The following is a 20058-nucleotide window of genomic DNA, read 5'->3' on the forward strand; positions in this document are numbered from 1 at the left end:
ACTCGATCAACTTCCTTTTGTTGTTTATACCATTGTTTAAACCAACAAATAGTACATTTTTCCTTTCCTCCACTTGGTATTCGGTGAAATTCTTCCATTTTCCCTTGTGCTTTTGCCATTGTCTTTTGACAGAACGCTGAACTTAAGGGCTATTTATATTGATTTGCATATTAAGAGGCAATTCTGCTCTGATGTACTATTTTTCATTTATCATTAAGTAAATTTTCTTATTCTGTAATTTCTATTTTATAATTTATTGAATGCTTGCTTTGTAAAGAGCATCATGATAATGTGTGCTCTTTAAGGGTGGAAAATAAAATAACATTAATCAATTCCTTAATAATTAAAATAAATTTAGACCCACCTCCATTTCTCAAGACATCATGAAAGGTTTCCTTACATTTCTCATCAGCATACACTTTTAAATTAATCCCAACTGAAACACAGAACCTCATGTGATATAGATCAAGCAGTGATCACATGATAATTGTACATTACCTTAACTAGCACACTGCTTCACTTCTTAATTATAGTTGACACAAGAATAAAGTCATACAGATTTATCTAAGCTAAGCTAAACTAAATATCATGCTACACGCCTGAGCAGTGCCTAATAATTAACTTCACTAACTTTTTTCCTTTCCTGTTGCAGAACAATTTAAATGTTATAATTTGTAGGACACAGGGAAGAGCATTTCATGAATTCTTTGCTCATACATACCAAGATTTATTGGTATGTAACTGCTGCAGCTATCATTAAATGCAGAACAGTAGACCTAAATGCAAAATATCACTAGTAATGTCTGGATTTGCACCTATCTATGTGTACTGACATGCTGACTCTTATTAAATGTAATATTACAATTTTTCATTTGTAAACAAATTCAAATAGTGCTTATAATTGCTTGCTAATGGTTTAAATGCATCTTTATTTTAAAGACTGCAAGGCCACAATGTTTGCACGATGAATGACCAGAGAGCTTTATGAAAGCTGATTCTTTCATGTAAACAGCCTGAATGCTCACGTGTTATCCAATGTCAGCAACTTTAATAAATAGCCTCTAGTATTAACGGAAAAGAACTGAAAAAAGCCTCCCTTCATTCTGACATGTTCAAAAACACACCTCCTCATGTGTACTATATTATTCAATTAAATTCCTAATGGTGGGAGTGATGGGATTCCAATATAGTGTCAAAGGCAAGTTTATCTTTAAATCCTAATTTATGATTAAATGCCCATATTTGTGCATAAACCATATAACCATTTCAACAAAAAAAACACTCGCAATTGATCTGGCTATTCATAGTGATTTATTTCCTGTGGAACACTGCCAGTCATTACAAATAGTTAAGGTGGAGTGGTGGCTCTGAGCTGGTATCCCAAAGGGTTGCCAGTTCGAATCCCCGTCACTGCCAAAAGAGATCCTACTCTGCTGGGCCCTTGAGCAAGGCACCTAACCTTCAGTTGCTCCAGGGGCACTGTACAATGGCAGACCCTGTGCTCTGGCCCCAAGGGATATGTGAAAACTAACAAATTCCTAATATGTGAAATTGTATAAGGTGAAATAAAAAAAAATATATACAATTTTATTTTGTTTTTAGGGCCTAAAGCATTACCACTGCTGCTCTGATTAAGTTACTCGTGCTGGCCTTCGAACCAAACCTCAGACAGGTTGGATGAAAATAATCACTAGTAACAGATTCCACTGTGAGCTAATCCGCAATGAATTACATTAAACGTATACTGTAGAATATGTATTATCAGAATATATAAAAAAGACTGAAAAACAAATACATAGTAAATTAAATAAAGTGAAAAAGAAAATAAATAAGAAGCATTAGCCAAATCTTCAACGGTTAATGACCATTAAGAAATAAATGCATATGTAAATAATATTGTAGTCTGTTAAAAATATAAAATATTTTTCTGAATTTCAATACTAATCAGCCTAACACTTTTGAAATAAAACAAAAAATAATACTTTGGTCAAGGTTATTGGAACTTAGAGCCTCAAAAGAAACTGGTATGCCAGAAACTGGACAGGATACTCTCATATAGTATGCTCATAACAGGACAATTTAGGAGGTAAAACTACCCATTTTGTTTGGGTACTAGTCTTGTATGAAAAATAAGACCTATGATTATCAAAGAAACCATTTAAATAACCAGTAAATGATTAGTACAAATAACCAAAAATTGTAGTCAGAGAACAGGTAAGGGGGCCAGAATATGAAGAAGTCAAAAAAAGTGCTTGACAGAAACAAAGTATTAAATAACATTTGAACTGAAAATAAACAGGCATGAGTTCATTACCCTTTCTAAGAAGACTCTCCCTATATAATTCAGGTGTTTTTTAGTTGAGAATTACCCATACATTCATGCCACCATCTTAAATACTAACAGAGTGATGACACAAGTCACAGTGATACTACTGTTTGGAAACGTAACAGACACAGTGTGAATGTAACATGCTGTAAACACTACAATCAACTTTACAAATACATACACAAGTGTAACATAAATAAGAATGGAGTGAGAGAAACTCAATATTGAGGATGGCCAACTGTTTTTAAGCAGGCTGTCTGGCAGCATTTGTGACTTCCTGTTAAAAAAGAAAACAGTGAGAAATCTTGCTTAGCCACACACACAATCCAGGGACTTCCTAATTGCGCCAGCATTGCAAGAGAGGTTTGACATATGTTACAGCTAATGTTATCAACATACTGAACCATGTACAGCACCATCACAGAGACAAATACAAGTTACCACCAGCAAAGAAAGAACTACCTAAAGGTCAACCATCTCTGGCAAATATATTTGTACTCATAGCTCTGCTTCCATAGTCCAGTGCAAGGGCCAGATATAACAAGTTGTATTGGTATCTTTATTGCGAAGGACATGAAACTGCTTCTGTCATTGAGAAGAAGGGATTTCAGCTGCTCATGAACACGTTAATTACAGTATTACATCATGCTCATACTTTAATAGCACTGTACAAAGGCCCAGTACAATGAAACTAAGAAGAGTGTGAGGGAAATCCTGAAAGAAGCAGAGCTGCCGTATCCTAGCTAATAAATGTCACTTAATGGTTTACACTAAAATAAATCTATGTGGTAGTAGTGAAGTAAAGGCATTTACTGTTTGTTTGTCCTTCTCCACTTTAAGCCCATCTGGAAGTACACCAAACACCACAGTTAACAACACCAATGCTGTCTGATAGAAGTCCAGAATGGTGTTAATTTATTACACCCAAAACATGTGGCCCAGTGAGGCTAGAGCCAGACTGCAATGTTCACAGGTTGGATCTTGCTTTGGAAACATTTTGGACAATTTTAAACAAGACAGATGTACTCGATAAAAGATTTTAATTTTATAATTGTGCATTTTGCACATATCGAACTAGAGTGAATTCTGTGCATGGCTACTTTCTACTCCTTTTCTGAAATGTTAAGTAAGAGGTCATTTTCCCACTGTACTCTGGGATCTTTGTAAGAAAAGGCCTTTAAAATGTTTTGATATATTATGGAAATGCTGTCTGAATCTTCAAGACTGATAAATATTTCATCTGGATAGGTGGGAGGTGAAGAAAATTGGGCAGATTTCAAGTTTCTAATTTAGAAAAAATTGTGTTAATGGGAAACTAAATTTGGAGTGTATTTGTTCGTAGGATGCAAAGAGAGTATCTACAGATCTCTAAATTATTTAATCCCGGACCTTTTCCAAACATTAAATACTGAGCAAGTTTGAGAGGCTGGAAAAAGGTGGTTATCATGTAGAGGTGCCAGGGATAAAAGCTTCTCTATCTTGAAGTGCTTCCTACATTGGTTCCATATTCTGAGTGAATGAAGGACAATTGGTTTGTTAGTATATTGATGATCACTTGTATTTACTGGGGTACAAAGCAAGGAATATGAAGAAGTACTGCAAGATTTTATTTCTATTTGTGCCAATGTCCAGGTTTTTATAGCTTGTATATTTGCTCCCCAGTAATAAAACTCAAAGTTTGGTAGAGCCATGCCATCTTCTGCTTTAGGTTGCTGTAGGGTCACCCTTTGGGTGCTTTTGAATTCCAAATAAATGAAGTTATGATTGAATCTAATTTCTTAAAAATGATGTATTCATGTATATGGGGATGTTCTGAAATAGAAACAGAAGGTTAGGAAGGATATTCATCTTGACAGTGTTAATTCTCCCTGATACTGTATATGTTGAAATTCTGCTAGTAATGTTAGGGCTGCAGGCACTGAATTTTGTGGATCTGATATATATATATATATATATATATATATATATATATATATATATATATATATATATATATATATATATATATATATATATATGCGGGGCGGGACCCCTTCTGCTCATGTTCTGAGGGAGCAGCTATGGGCTCCTCAGTACCTCCCCCGGGACGCTTGGTGGCAGCCTCATTGGTTGATGATGGTGCCTCATTATCCCGCAAGGTTCCATGGGAGATGGAGTTCTCCACAACCCTGTGGGGATCTGGGGTGGCCGCCAGGGGGCGTGGCATGGATCGCTGAGCCCAGCTGGTCTAATCTTCGGCCCCACCCGGGAATGCAATTGGAAACAGGTGTGCAAGCACCGGGAGCACTTCCAGGAGGGCCATAAATGGAACCAGCAACCACTACTCAGGGCCAGAATCGGGAGGAAGAGGACGAGGTTGCCAGGAAGGAGTGGTGGTGCCAAAGGAAGTGTGTGGTCTGTTTGGGACTGTGTTGTGGCTGCAGGGTTCACGTGGAAGATGTGCCCTCCAGCTGAAGAAGAAAAACAAAAGTTTTGTGTTCCTTTTACATGTGCCTCTGTGTGAGTCTGTGCCGGGTTGGGCACTATACAGCTTCCACTTCATAATATATATATATATAGTACCATATCATCTACATATAGTGATATTTTCTGTTCAAGTCCTTCTTTGATAATCCCCTTTATCTGAACTAATGCTGTAAGTACAAAATTATGCACGTATGTTCTTGCCAAACCCAGGTTTGTGCATATCAAATGCGTTTTTTCTATCCAAAGATAATAAGAATCTCTGGGATGTTAGACTTTATGGGTATATCTATACTAATAAAAGGCAAAGCCCTCACTGACTCACTCACTCACTCACTGACTCATCACTAATTCTCCAACTTCCCGTGTAGGTAGAAGGCTGAAATTTGGCAGGCTCATTCCTTACAGCTTACTTACAAAAGTTGGGCAGGTTTCATTTCGAAATTCTACCGGTAATGGTCATAACTGGAACCTATTTTTTCGTCCATATACTATAATAGACTTCTGCTCGATGCCCGTAATTTAGTGCCTGCCCATATAAGGCTGTCCGTCAGCGGCAATCCAATAGAAACACTGCCGCTAAATATTCACGGGTGAAGGACTGTGCTTATGCAGAGGAAGATGACATGGTCAGGGTGGTGTTTTGGCACAAACTCGGCGAAACTGCGAGAGAAACTTTTAAGTGCCAGGTCTTAGCTAACATTAAATACAGCCGTGGACATCGCACGAGATGGCACCAGCACAGCTGGGAACCTTCGATGCATGTACAACGAGCAGCTCACGTGAAATGACGCAGTGCACAGACAAAAAGCAACAGTTCCAAAGAGTGCTGAACAAAAACTGAATTACACAATTGAGAAGGCAGCAAAAAAATATGAAGCGTGTCATACATACAAGCATATTCATAAGTGCAGCTACTGCGGAAACAAAGCACACGGTGGAAAAAGTCAATGTCCTGCTAAAGGAAGACAGTGTAAAAAAACCCGTGCATGCAGTGTGTCACGTCTCAGATAAAGAGGAAGACGAGCTGTTTATTGATGCAGTAAGAAACAAATCAATGAATGAAACCTGTTATCTTTACAACGATTGACAAACACGGAATGTAACTTGAACACAACACATCCTACAAATACGAACCTGATTGAAAGAAATAATGATAATCAAATCCTTGATGACAGCAACACTCATAACATTCACAAAACAATTTCTGTATATTAACAATCATGTTATGTTATTTTTAAAATGTTCCCTTTTCTTTTTCATAACTTCTTTAACACACTACTTCTCTGCTGCTGCGCTGGGTATATATATATATATATATATATATATATCCATCCATCCATCCATCCATTCTCTTCCGCTTATCCGAGGTCGGGTCGCGGGGCAGCAGCAAGCAGAGGCCCAGACTTCCCTCTCCCCGCCACTTCTTCCAGCTCTTCCGGGAGAATCCCAAAGGCGTTCCCAGGCCAGCCGGGAGACATAGTCCCTCCAGCGTGTCCTGGGTCTTCCCCGGGCCTCCTCCCGGTTGGGCGTGCCGGAACACCTCACCAGGGAGGCGTCCAGGAGGCATCCTGATCAGATGCCCGAGCCACCTCATCTGACTCCTCTCGATGCGGAGGAGCAGCGGCTCTACTCTGAGCCCCTCCCGGATGACTGAGCTTCTCACCCTATCTTTAAGGGAAAGCCCAGACACCCTGCGGAGGAAACTCATTTCAGCCGCTTGTATTCGCGATCTCTTCTTTCGGTCACTACCCATAGCTCATGACCATAGGTGAGGGTAGGAGGTAGATCGACTGGTAAATTGAGAGCTTTGCCTTACGGCTCAGCTCCTTTTTCACCACGACAGACCGATGCAGAGCCCACATCACTGCGGATGCCGCACCGATCCGCCTGTCGATCTCACGCTCCATTCTTCCCTCACTCGTGAACAAGACCCGAGATACTTGAACTCCTCCACTTGGGGCAGGATCTCTCCCCAACCCTGAGAGGGCACTCCACCCTTTTCCGCTGAGGACCATGCTCGGATTTGGAGGTGCTGATTCTCATCCCAGCCGCTTCACACTCAGCTGCGAACCGATCCAGAGAGAGCTGAAGATCACGGCCTGATGAAGCAAACAGGACAACATCATCTGCAAAAGCAGTGACCCAATCCTGAGTCCACCAAACCGACCCCTTCAACACCCTGGCTGCGCCTAGAAATTCTGTCCATAAAAGTTATGAACAGAATCGGTGACAAAGGGCAGCCCTGGCGGAGTCCAACTCTCACTGGAAGCGGGCTCGACTTACTGCCGCAATGCGGACCAAGCTCTGACACGGTTGTACAGAGACCGAACAGCTCTTATCAGGGGTCCGGTACCCCATACTCCCGAGCACCCCCACAGGATTCCCGAGGGACACGGTCGAATGCCTTTTCCAAGTCCACAAAACACATGTAGACCGGTCGGGCAAACTCCCATGCACCCTCCAGGACTCTGCTAAGGGTGAAGAGCTGGTCCACTGTTCCGCGACCAGGACTAAAACCACACTGTTCCTCCTGAATCCGAGGTTCACTATCCGACGGACCCTCCTCTCCAGAACCCCGAATAGACTTTTCCAGGGAGGCTGAGGAGTGTGATCCCTCTATAGTTGGAACACACCCTCCGGTCCCCTTTTAAAGAGGGGACCACCACCCCGGTCTGCCAATCCAGAGGCACTGTCCCGATGTCCATGCGATGTTGCAGAGGCGTGTCAACCAAGACAGTCCTACAACATCCAGAGCCTTAAGGAACTCGGTATCTCATCCACCCCGGGCCCTGCCACCAAGGAGTTTTTGACCACCTCGGTGACTTCAGTCCCAGAGATGGGAGAGCCCACCTCAGAGTCCCCAGGCTCTGCTTCCTCATTGGAAGGCATGTTAGTGGGATTGAGGAGGTCTTGAAGTACTCCTCCCACCGACCCACAACGTCCGAGTCGAGGTCAGCAGCGCACCATCCCCACTATATACGGTGTTGACACTGCACTGCTTCCCTCCTGAGGCGCGGACGGTGGACCAGAATCTCCTCGAAGCCGTCCAAAGTCGTTCTCCATGGCCTCTCAAACTCCTCCCATGCCCGAGTTTTGCCTCAGCAACAACCGAAGCAGCGTTCGCTTGGCCTGCGGTACCTATCAGCTGCCTCCAGAGACCCACAGGACAAAAAAGTCCTATAGGACTCCTTCTTCAGCTTGACGGCATCCCTCACCGCCGGTGTCCACCAACGGGTTCGGGAATTGTCGCCACGACAGGCACCGACCACCTTGCGGCCACAGCTCCGTCAGCCGCCTCAACAATAGAGGCACGGAACATGGCCCATTCGGACTCAATGTCCCCCACCTCCCTCGGGGCGTGGTTGAAGTTCTGCCGGAGGTGGGAGTTGAAGCTACTTCTGACAGGGACTCTGCCAGCCGTTCCCAGCAGACCCTCACAACACGCTTTGGGCCTACCAGGTCTGACCGCATCTTCCCCACCATCGAAGCCAACTCACCACCAGGTGGTGATCAGTTGACAGCTCCCCCTCTCTTCGCCCGAGTGTCCAAGACATATGGCCGCAAGTCCGGCGACACGACCACAAAGTCGATCATCGACCTGAGGCCTAGGGTGTCCTGGTGCCAAGTGCACATATGAACACCCTTATGCTTGAACATGGTGTTCGTTATGGACAATCCGTGACGAGCACAGAAGTCCAATAACAAAACACCGCCGGGTTCAGATCGGGGGGGCCATTCCTCCCAATCACGCCCTTCCAGGTCTCACTGTCATTGCCCACGTGAGCATTGAAGTCTCCCAGCAAAACGAGGGAATCCCCAGAAGGTATGCCCTCTAGCAACCCCTCCAGAGACTCCAAAAAGGGTGGATACTCCAAACTGCTGTTCGCGCATACGCACAAACAACAGTCAGGACCCTTCCCCACCCGAAGGCGGAGGGAGGCCACCCTCTCGCCCACCGGGTAAACCCCAATGCACAGGCTCCAGTCGGGGCAATAAGTATGCCCACACCTGCTCGGCGCTCTCACCGGGGCAACTCCAGAGTGGTAGAGAGTCCAGCCCCTCTCAAGGAGATTGGTTCCAGAGTCCAAGCTGTGCGTATATATATATATATATATATATATATATATATATATATATATATATATATATATATATATATATATATATATATATATATATATATATATATATGTATATATATACCCCGATCTACATACTATCAAAAAGACAAACCACATGATGTGGCGCAATGGTAGAGGCTTTGCCTCTAGCGCCGACGTCCAAGGTTCGATTCCTGAGAGGTGATGCACTGAGTATGTACACCTGATGACCCCAAAATTAGGGCGAAACACGTGTAAAACTATTTCAGTGTATATATATATATATACACACACATACATATATATCAGCGCTTCCTGCTTCATTTTACCCTCACATCCCCTTGGTTTGAGACGTATGAAAAAATATGCAGTTAACGAAGAAAGACAAATTACCAATTGAAGCTTTATGAATAATGGATACTTTATTCGCCATCAATGATTGTTTTGGTAAAGCCATACTCAGTGTAATCATTAGATGAACAGTAAAAAAGTAAGAGCGAGGGGAGGGCGACGTATTGAGGCACGCAGGTGAAACCACAATAGCATGCGGATACTGCATTGCAAACTTCCTGCTTGTGGATTTGTTGAGCTCAGATCTTATTAGCCTTCTCTCCGTGTTCACAGTAATAATGTCGCGATTTAAAAATGAGTTGTTCTGTTTCTTTTGTTGTCAAGAGGTCTTCTCCTATAAAGTGTCTCGTGTTCTTGATCTATTCTGGTAATTTCAGTGATTAACTCTGATGCCTTCTTGGTTTCTGATTTATTTTTGTGACAGACTTATGAAATAATCTGTCCTCTTAAATATATCTTCAGAGTTTCCCAGAATATTCCTGCAGAGACCTCTGAGTATGCATTTGTCTCTAAAAAAAATCAATTGTTAGTGTTTATTCTTGCTGTGGACACTATTGTGGCCATTACCATAATTTTAATAAAAAAAGCACTTGCAAAGGTACATGTAATGTTCAGAATCATTAAACTAAGTTTAAATATATTTGAATTAGGGTTGGGAATTGATTAAAAAAATGTACTGATTAATCGCATAAATGTAATTAATTGCGATTATTCACATCTAACATTAAAACATGTAATTATAAAATTAATACATAAATCATGAAGTAAATACATGCTGAATCACAAGTTTAATATAGAATCACAAAGGAATAAAAAAAATTAATGGCATAGTTTAAATTTAAACCATGACCATAAACTTGAACTTTCAACAAAAATATTACTTGAGCAAGTACAACCTGAATTTGAATGTCTTCCTATAAAGGCAAGTTGAAAGGAATGCAAAACGAAAATGAGGCCAATGTATTAACTATCAAATTGGCATACCATATGAGACACACACATGTCAAAGTAAAAATTAAATGATCAAAAGTACTTTTGACTTTGAATGCATTGCTGAAGACTGATTAAATTTAAAGAATATGCATCTCTTAAGCGAACATACAATAAAACTTGCGTTAAAACTCCGCTATTACTATCCTCAATTGTTCATCACCATCAACAACTTACATTGTGTAAATAAGAGTGTAATGCCCCTGGGTCCTGACCTGACAGAGACATTCTTCTCAGGTGGAAGAAAACTGTCTGAGGAGGATAGGACTACCTGGAGAAGCCGACATAAAGCAGTTCTGTGATCACCTTAACTTTAATCACACTCAGACTCACCTAAACCCTCTATACTGTCTTCCGCTTCAATGTTACGGCCAAGAAGCATGCCGCTATTTCACTATAACTGCCATCTAATCACTCGTTCACTCCGTGCTGTTCATGCACACCGCTGATATAAGATAATCTGAAAACAGCACAACAAAAACTGTGTTACAAGACTTCTTAAATAATATGAGTTATGTTAAACTGAAAGGACTGATAAGTCTTAAAGTTTCTGCAAATGTGAAAAAAGGAGGATAGATTTGGACAACTAAAGTACCAGGACGTTGTGACATTCACAAATTGAATACATGTGACTCATTCATTGAATATTACTCATTAGTAAGTTTTTAAACCTGCTAATTATCCAAATATAAATTTTACAATTGCAAGTGTTACAAGCTTAACAAAAATTCTCTTACAAAAGATTGAGTTTAAAAGCATGTGGTAAGCAAAACAACTTTAAAGCATTTGTTTAAATTAATATAACCTGAATTATCTTGGAATTAATTAATTCAGCAGTTCAGATGCAATAACATTTGAATATTTTTTGTTAGTAACGATTCAAATGAGTAGTTTTCATTTACTGGACAGAGAAAAAAATTAGAGTGTGCACAAAGTAAGATAAATCATGTAGCTATCATTCTTTATAAACCCTATGCTGAAATCCCCCCAAAATTATAACCCCTCTTTGTTGTTCCACTGAGGTAATGTCCATGTCTATCACACACTAAAATTCAAGACTTGCATTACATTTTGATATTTATGAGAGCAAATACTAATTAACTTAAAATGATAGTTAGGTAACTACTTGTTGGGTATACCAGTATTTTAAACCTCTTGTTATTGTTAGAAGTTATATATTTTATGTTCTACTAGCCACAGTACCTGTCAAAGACAGGTAATAGAATAAATAAAAAATATTTGCTATCACTTGCCCTACGTGTTCTTCAGCACTGTTCCTCTGTAACTGCAAATGCAAATGTCACTTAACCAGTGCTCTCTCTCGAGTGCATTCCCTATTTGTAGGCAACTATATCAGCATGCCTTATACGCCTTTACTCCTCCTTGTGTGTCTCACACTTGCACTTCCTCTTTTGTTGTGTATTCAAAGCCAAACTGACCAAACACAGTAAAACCTAACTGACCAATCACATTGCTCAAGAGGACAGGAGACACAGACTTTAGTGTTTTATTATATAGTCGATAGATTACAGATAAAAGGCACAATATTGTTCACTTTTAATAATAAGCAGTTGAATGGGATTTTTGTTTTTGGTGTGGTGTTAAACATTGTAAAATTTCATTTAAGTATTAGTATCAAATACAACAATTCTGGTACTGTGACATCCCCTAGGTATATCTTCTATTACAAGCTGAGGAAAACATATTATTACTTCTGAATAACTGATTTCTGCAGTTTACAGTATAAACACCCCTACAATTCTGAACTGAATAAGTGGATAAATAAAATGGATGCATGAATGAATGGAAGGACATTGTAGAAATGCTAAAATTAAATACTCTGGCTTTAGTCCCAGAAAGCAATGTTAGACTGCTTGCTTCAACTGTCAACTTTAAACTGGCCATATACACGAGGGTGTGTGTATGCTCTGTAATTGACCTATGCCATGTGCAGGACTGTGTTTAGACCTAGACCCCAAAACTACCCTGAATCAGATTAATTAAGCTCTAAAACATATGGATAGACCTAACAGAGAAATTAGAAAGAAGTTAACAAATTAACTGAGTGTGCAATTGCAGGCAAGATCTAGTTACTAATTAAGAATTTACAAAACATAACTAGAATAAAACCATGGGTCACAACAGTCATCCAAAATAGAGCAAGCAAACAACCAAGCATTAAAACATTCTTTCCAAAATAACTATACCAGCGTACATACATTTCAAATGTTTTGCATAAATCTGAGGAAATAAAATGAAGAACAGCAACATACACAAAGCCTAGTTCATTTAATTATATATGAAAATCGCAGGCAGTCTTGGAGATTCCTCTCCCCATACCACATGACATTAACCAGCCTTCTGCTCATTTTTCTCTGTTATATATCTCTATTGAGCCATTGTTATCTTGCAATTAAAGGAAGTCTATTTTCCTGTGGCATATAATTCCAAGTGAAGGACTGACTTGTCAAGTCATTAATCATTTGAATGTGAAAAAAGTCAAAACTGAAATAAAGGAGTTTAATGATTCAAAGTCAGAAGATCTGTGTTTAATTTGTCCATTGTGACTAAAAATTTACACAGAAAGGAAACCAAAATCCAGGAAATTAGTAAAACTTAAATAATTTATACTTAAAATATTACACAAGTGTTTGTTTTGTGTACTGTTAGTACAGTCGTCAACAGTGAAACCACAATGACAAAAAAACCACAATGAGTCAAAGGTCTCTAATTTGCTCAACTCTGGATCCAGCTAAAAACAAGTTAACCAGCTGTTTAGTGTAAGATATATCACTGATTTTACAGCGGTCTACTGGTGAAATTTCTGATGCTACTCATATAGTATCCTCTAAAAACTGAAATATTCTTTTACAAAATTAACTACATTTAAGTCACTTTTGAAAGGATATTCTACAATTCTCCTAAGAAACTCCTACAACTCCACAATCTTACATGAAATCCATTTTACCACACACAGCAGTGATTTCCTGGGTTTCAGCGTTTATTTGTCAACAGGGTGTGCAAAGTTCTTAGACATTACTCAATTAAGATTTTATTAGTCATTTAAGAAAACAAGTTGTTGTGTATAATTTTGAAAGATTACATCACTTCACTACTTAAAATGTGACACAATAGTCACTTTACACAAATAAAGGTGTTTAAAACTACATCATGTTAGTATGCTTAACAGTACTGTTAACTAGCTGACATGGCCCCTGATTAGCTTTTCATGGAGACAATGAAGGTATCTGCCTCAATGTAGGTACAACATGTGTATACTGTTTTTCCTGGAGTAACATTAAATCATTTGTCAGAATTTAGTGTTTTTCCAAAGGGAAAGTAGTATTTACAAAAAACTCTCCATTCGATTTATATTACTAGCCTACCTTTTATTACTGCATTTTCTGTTAAGTCAGCTCTGTTAAAAATAAAAACATAAGCATTTAGTGGCAGCATGCTGGCAGTGTTTACCTGTCCATAATCTCCGTAACATAGGGTCTTTAACCAATATGTGTACTTTTTAAATGGGGCCTTTATTTATTTTTCTGTAGTACTTATTTTAGCTACTATTGATACTATTGTCATCAGCATTAATATCAGTAACACTAGCACATCAGTGCTTCTTCTGCATTTTTTCAGTCATTTTTTGCATAGTTAACACTGTGGTTAAGGATAAGTTCTTTTGTGTCTTTAGCTGCTGAAGTTACTTTTCTCCAACAAGAACAAGAAATATATTCAATAATGTCACTCTCAGGCAGAATTACAACGTAAGAATTTGATTGGTTTCAACTACACTTTTGATGAATTCTATGAAAAAAGACTTACATGTCTTATAGACATTATTTAGTCTCTAGATTAATTATTTGCAATAATAAATTCTAAGAAAATAGTGCAATGTTCAGTGGTAATACTTTTGAGGGGAAAAACACAATAAAGACTGGCCAGCAAGCAAACAATTATCATTATTAATTACAAATCAAATGAATGCAGAAAGTTTCTGAGGGTAATTTTCTGCCACAACATAAAAGACATACTGAGGGGAATGCACATTTATTTATGATATTAAATCCAAGTACTGTATGCACATAAGTTGCCAATGATGCTAACTTGACATCATCCTTCTTGGTAGTATGCTCAAGCACTATGTTTTTGTATTTTAAGACAGATCATTGAGAACAATGCATTAATAAAACAGTTTCATTAACGTTTATCATATTCATGTATAAATTAGGAAATATCCTTGTCCTGCAGCTCACATATAAATGCATTTTTCAGGAGAATAGGCACTGAGAATGAATCATGTGTTCATTTTCTGAGTTACCAGTTCAACACATTTTTGCTCAACATGACACTGTTTGAATAAAGTAATTTTAAAATATTGTCATTTGTTACCTCATCTTTGAAAGGATGGATCCCCATTCAGGAAAACAGCTTAACATTTAAAATGTCATAGTTTTCATACAACACAAATAACAAAACAGGACTGTAAAGACATTCGATAAATAATAATTAAATAACAACAATTTCTGCTTCAAAGTGATAGGGAAGATTTTTGTCCAAAACAAGACAAGCCAGGTATTTCTGTAATACACAATTCAATCAGAGGTGCATTTGCCTAGATAATCCACTGACTTACTTGGAAGCAACACAGAAAAAGTACAATTTTAAAAGGCCTATGTACATACAGTATAAACATAAACAGATCCATACATATGGATATCCTCTATTACTAGCATTGTTATACATATTTCAAAAGAATGTGCAGTTCATAACTGTCTTGTTATCTCTCTATTATAATAAAAAAATCTTGGGTTGAGACGTGATTTTCCCTGAGACACTTTAATGTCCCGCAAGACAAGGAAGTGAGACAAAAGTACAGCTGCTGTACAGGCTTTTAGATGTTCAATGCGCTGCATGCCATGCAGATTACGCAGCATGGCACAGGCAGCAGCAAGCCAGCCGATCGAGCATGGAGGAGGTAAAAAAAATGCATTTGCTTCCCACAGTATCACCGTTTAAGAGGGGGTTACGGAGGAGAGACCGCATCTCCTTAGCGTGCTTTCAGCCCCCAACAATGCAAGAGAGACAGACGCGAAGTGGCTCTGGAGGAGGAGTGGAAATAACTCATTCACTACAGCTTTATTACTGGCAAATATCAAGAAATAAAAAATGTATGAAAAAGAATGAAATGAAAATAATCTCTTTAAATTGTATATCTGGTTAAACAAACCTGGGGGTGGGTGAGCGAAGACAGCAGGAGGCAGAGCCCCCTAGTTTATTATTAAAAAATTATAAATTCGATTTTTTTTTATTTCCCCATGGGAGTAATAAAGTTTATCTATCACACCATGTACCAGTAATTAATATTGCATATTCTTCCTTCCTTCTCCTTCATTTGATGTCGTTAAGAAATTACATTTTTCTTTATTTTCATTTAAAAATGCGTAGTAGCAATCAAATGCTACCCTAAACTTAAAAAAACAGCTCTCCGGTGTGCTGCCATGGCAACAAGCCAAAGAGAATAGACTACGGAAACATAGTAAACATATTTAATTGATATAAACCACTTTATGCCATAAAAACAATGTGAATTTTAACTTTTTATTTGTTTACAAATAACATTTTTGCCAATGCCACTCACATAATATTAATATGTAATTAATTTAAGGTAATCTGTGGGTATGAAACTTTTCATCAAACTTTAATTCTGAACAAATGTAATTAATGTTAAACCATTTTTTTCTTCCTTACAAAAATATACTGTAATTAAAGATTTCTTGACTGGCTAGTAAAAATATGTATTATCAGAATTAAATGATAATGTATGTGGTAAGCTATTTAAAGGGTGCACTTTTAAGGAAGCTTTTATTATAACTACTATAAAAATTTCTATTGGAACTAGAATAAAGTAAAATAGATATTATTATGCATCATTCTGTCATGAAAATACCCACATTTAAAGAATTGTTCTTTTAATCATCAAAAAATGCATAATTAAACTATAATAAAGGTATACCACTTATAATTAATGTCACAGTAATTTATCTTGAAAACCACAAGTTTAAGGATTTAGGCATGCCTAGCAAGTAATAACTGACAATGACACCAAAAACACTACAAACTGCTAGAGAAGCAATATGTTCAATTTGATAAATATTTACCGCTGTTTATAGGAAGCGTGTTGTCTATGATTGTGCATAAAACAGTTCTGCTAAATCATTTCTTACCTTACAATAAGACTGCTTCACACTGAATGCTTCATAACAGGTAAAATGGAGTAGTTCAGTTAATACTAATGTATAGTATTTAATTCACTCTTTCATTTTCCACACTTGTGTATAAATCAATACTGGGTTCCTAGGGCTAGGGCTTAACCAAGTTGATATTTACATCTCAAATTAGATTTCTTATTAACAACAGTGAGAATGCAGAAATACCCTGTCATGCTAGTTGCAACTGTAGGAAACACGTTTCAATTAAAATAACAGAAGTGCTATTGTTGCAACAAAACATTAAGACAGAGAAGATAAAACAAGGAACTATTTAGAAAAAATCATACTTAAACTAATAACTTAAAATTATTCAGAATTTCAAAAATATAAACTATGACATTTACAGAACTGGCATGAGCATAAATAAGTGAAAAGCATCTTAGGAAAAATTACTGAGCATAACTCTCATATATATCGTGCAACACTTTTCTACAGAAAACACTGATATTCTTACACTAAAAGCACTGCATGAAAGTCTTACTGAAGTTATTAATAAACTGTGGGAAGAAAAAAGTATTTGAAAAGATGTTATTTTCCTAATTCCATCTGCCCATTCATTTTCTGATCTCTTTTATCTATCACATGGTTATACTGAGCCAGAGGCCATCTTGGAAAGACTAGGATGGCACTCATTCACAAGGCATGCTCACTCACACCAACCCACTAAAGAGTCACCATTTAATTTAACTCGTCTTCGAGACAGAGGAGGAAACTGAAGTACCCCAAAGAAAAATCCATGCAATCTGAATCTTGAAGCAACAGTTCTAGAACACTGTGCTATTGCTAGCCATCTTCATAATAAAAAATAAACATTGTTTAAATATCCATTACTTCTTCACTTAACAAATAAAGCAGCCAATCATGATGAATTTCTATAAACATAAATAGTAACACTGACTTTAATGTAATTGCCTGCTCAAGTCCAAGCTTTTTCGTCTAACCACAACAAACTTATTTTGGACGACACCAAAACTAACTATGACGAAGCTGTGAATATATGTTCTTTTGCATTCTTTCACTGGATGAGTTATTCTTGTACATTGGCAAATGGGTGATGTTTTTTTTCCGATGTTTATAAAAGGGTGTAAATCTGTTATTCCCAAACAGACAGAACTAGTTTCATTAAATGAAAAAAGCTGCTTTGAGCAGAGTACAATGAATGTAAATCATTAAAACACATGGCGTTGTCTTCCTTCTCCTAGCAGTGAATCATTAAGTATGCAATTTTAGTAATTTAATAACAGTAATAGGTTAGATTCATTCCATTCCACTGTATACAAGCTAAGTAACTCCCAGTTCAGGATTCATTTTCTATCATTAGGCAGGCAAAAAACCCCTATTACTGTCACAATGGACATCAAACTCACAAAGAGAATACAAAAATCAATTTAAATGCACATGAATATGAGTATTCCATTAGTACTCGACAATCCAACTTATTACACATTATATGTATTTCTACAAAATGTAAAACAGAACTGTATAAAGTTAACTGTAAATGTGACAGAGTAGATGCTCACTTACAAAAGTAGTCTCAGATCATTACAGCATTTAAAAGTATGTCTTTTTTCTACATCTGGTTTAAATTAGATAGAAATTGCTGGCATTGCTTGACTACTTAACAAAGATTTGGTATTTCCTAGTTTATTCAAAGATAACTCCTGCGCTGCGTTTGTGTACTTTCTTCCCATGTCTATACATACTTGAACCATATATTCTGCTCTTTCTCTCACATTGCAAAGGTGTGTGACTGAGTGTATCCTGTGAATGACTGTCACCCTTTTCAGTGTTGGACCCTCCCTTGCATTCAGTATTGTTGGGGAAGATTCTGCCCCTCTTCTTCCCTGACTCTGAAGTGGATGAGTAGTAATTGAGTGTGACTGGATGGATGCTTTTCTGTTCAGCCACACTGTAAAACTGAGAAACCAACTGCATGCCAGAAGAGACAGGCTTAAGGAATTACATTTAATTTCTCAAATGATGTGCAAAGATGTCTGTGTGAGTATATAATTCTGATTTTCAAAATTCTCAAATACAGTAACAAAACAGATCCAGTAAAACTGCTTTATCTAAATAGTGAATGATTTGGGGTAAACAAGCAAGAAATGTATTTAACAAGAAGCCAGATATTTCTTCTTCAAACAAATGGTTGTAGATATCTGGAACGAATTACTCACACAGTTGCAACTGAAAGCTTGATAACTTTAAAAACTATCTGGATTAAATGTTGGGACTATTTGGCAATTAGCTTATTAATAAAATGACGATTAAAGCGCCCTAATCTTGTCTATTTTTTATAATCTAATGTCAACATTCCAATCAACAATAACACGGGATTACATGCAACCTTCTACTGTTGGCGATAAAAAATCTGGATCTGTAATAATTAAAAAAGAACCGTTCATTCAAGGTATATTTAAAGGTGTATTAATATTCTACTTACTTACTGGGTAGTGGCAAATTGCCTTTGCGATTACAAAGCTTATTTTACACTCCTTCCAAAATAAAACCCTGTGATAAATCGCAATCTCAGTTAACACGACTCGAAGGACGACTGGAAAACGGAAAGCTGCGGGGGTGACACGCACACGCGAAACAGAAGACACCTCAGAGGTGGCAATGAAACACACCACGCGCTCGGCTAATGTGCAACGGGAATTGAATTTGAATCATTGAAAAACATTCCGTGAGTTTAATAATAGCCTACAATTAGTTTTTCTTGAAAATTTGAAAAGCATTAGGTTTATAAGAAAGAAATAAAGAAAGAAAAAGGCTTTAGAGGACTCGTTATTGTCAAAGAAGCCAGATCTCGAATAATCATGAAACATTACTTCTGTTTTAAAACAAAATTCCAGTGCGTGTAATATGTTTACAGTTAATAACGCCGTCGCCTCACTTCTCGCCTCGAACTACAAGCTAAAGATACCACGAAACCACATAGTACACTTGAAGCAAGAGGCAAGACTTGCCTCGTATTTTTATTAAGATGTATCTATTTCGTAAAAAGCAGCAGTTACTTTAATATTCACTGAGCTTTGACGTCAATAAGGTGAAAATCTGCCGAATAAGATACAGTACGTATGTAAAGGACGCGAACTTCTAAAATGCTCGATAAGTAAAGTTGGCATGCAGAGTTTTTCACGATATTACTACTAGCGAGAGAGAGGAAAAAAGTGCAGTACCTTGAGTTTAGTCCACGGTATGCCGGTAGTTTGTCCGTCGGTGGGACACACATTGACAATGAGACAGAGCCCCGCCGCCAGTAGCATCCACAAAGCAGCCATCTCACACATCTGAGCTCTCGGTTCCTTCTGCAGCCGACAGCCCCTATGCATCTCCTTCTTACGTCACTCATTCAAATAGAAACACACATACATACGCACACACAGGCGGGCGCGCGCCTGTGCAGATACTGCAGTGGATGCTTACGAAACATTTGTTAAGTCTAATCAAATTCCATAACTACATGAATTGCTGCCCGTCGTATCCTAGCAACCGATGAGATGCACTTTCTTCAGGCAAATAGAGAGAAATGTGTATCTGATGCAATATA

At 38.1% G+C, this 20058-nt stretch overlaps 1 protein-coding gene across 1 annotated transcript in view; it reads right to left on the reverse strand.

The window, feature by feature from the left end:
• The window catches only part of LOC120525670 (glutaminyl-peptide cyclotransferase), a 70006-nt gene extending 50060 nt beyond the window's left edge, over positions 1-19946 (reverse strand). The window contains exon 1 of the mRNA XM_039748170.1: positions 19688-19946. Within this exon, the coding sequence (XP_039604104.1) occupies positions 19688-19840 (153 nt within the window). The 5' untranslated portion in view covers positions 19841-19946. The remainder of the gene's footprint in view (positions 1-19687) is intronic.
• Positions 19947-20058: the final 112 nt, after the last annotated feature.

This window comes from Polypterus senegalus, chromosome 3 (genome assembly GCF_016835505.1).
Source record: "Polypterus senegalus isolate Bchr_013 chromosome 3, ASM1683550v1, whole genome shotgun sequence".
Lineage (NCBI taxonomy): Eukaryota > Metazoa > Chordata > Cladistia > Polypteriformes > Polypteridae > Polypterus > Polypterus senegalus.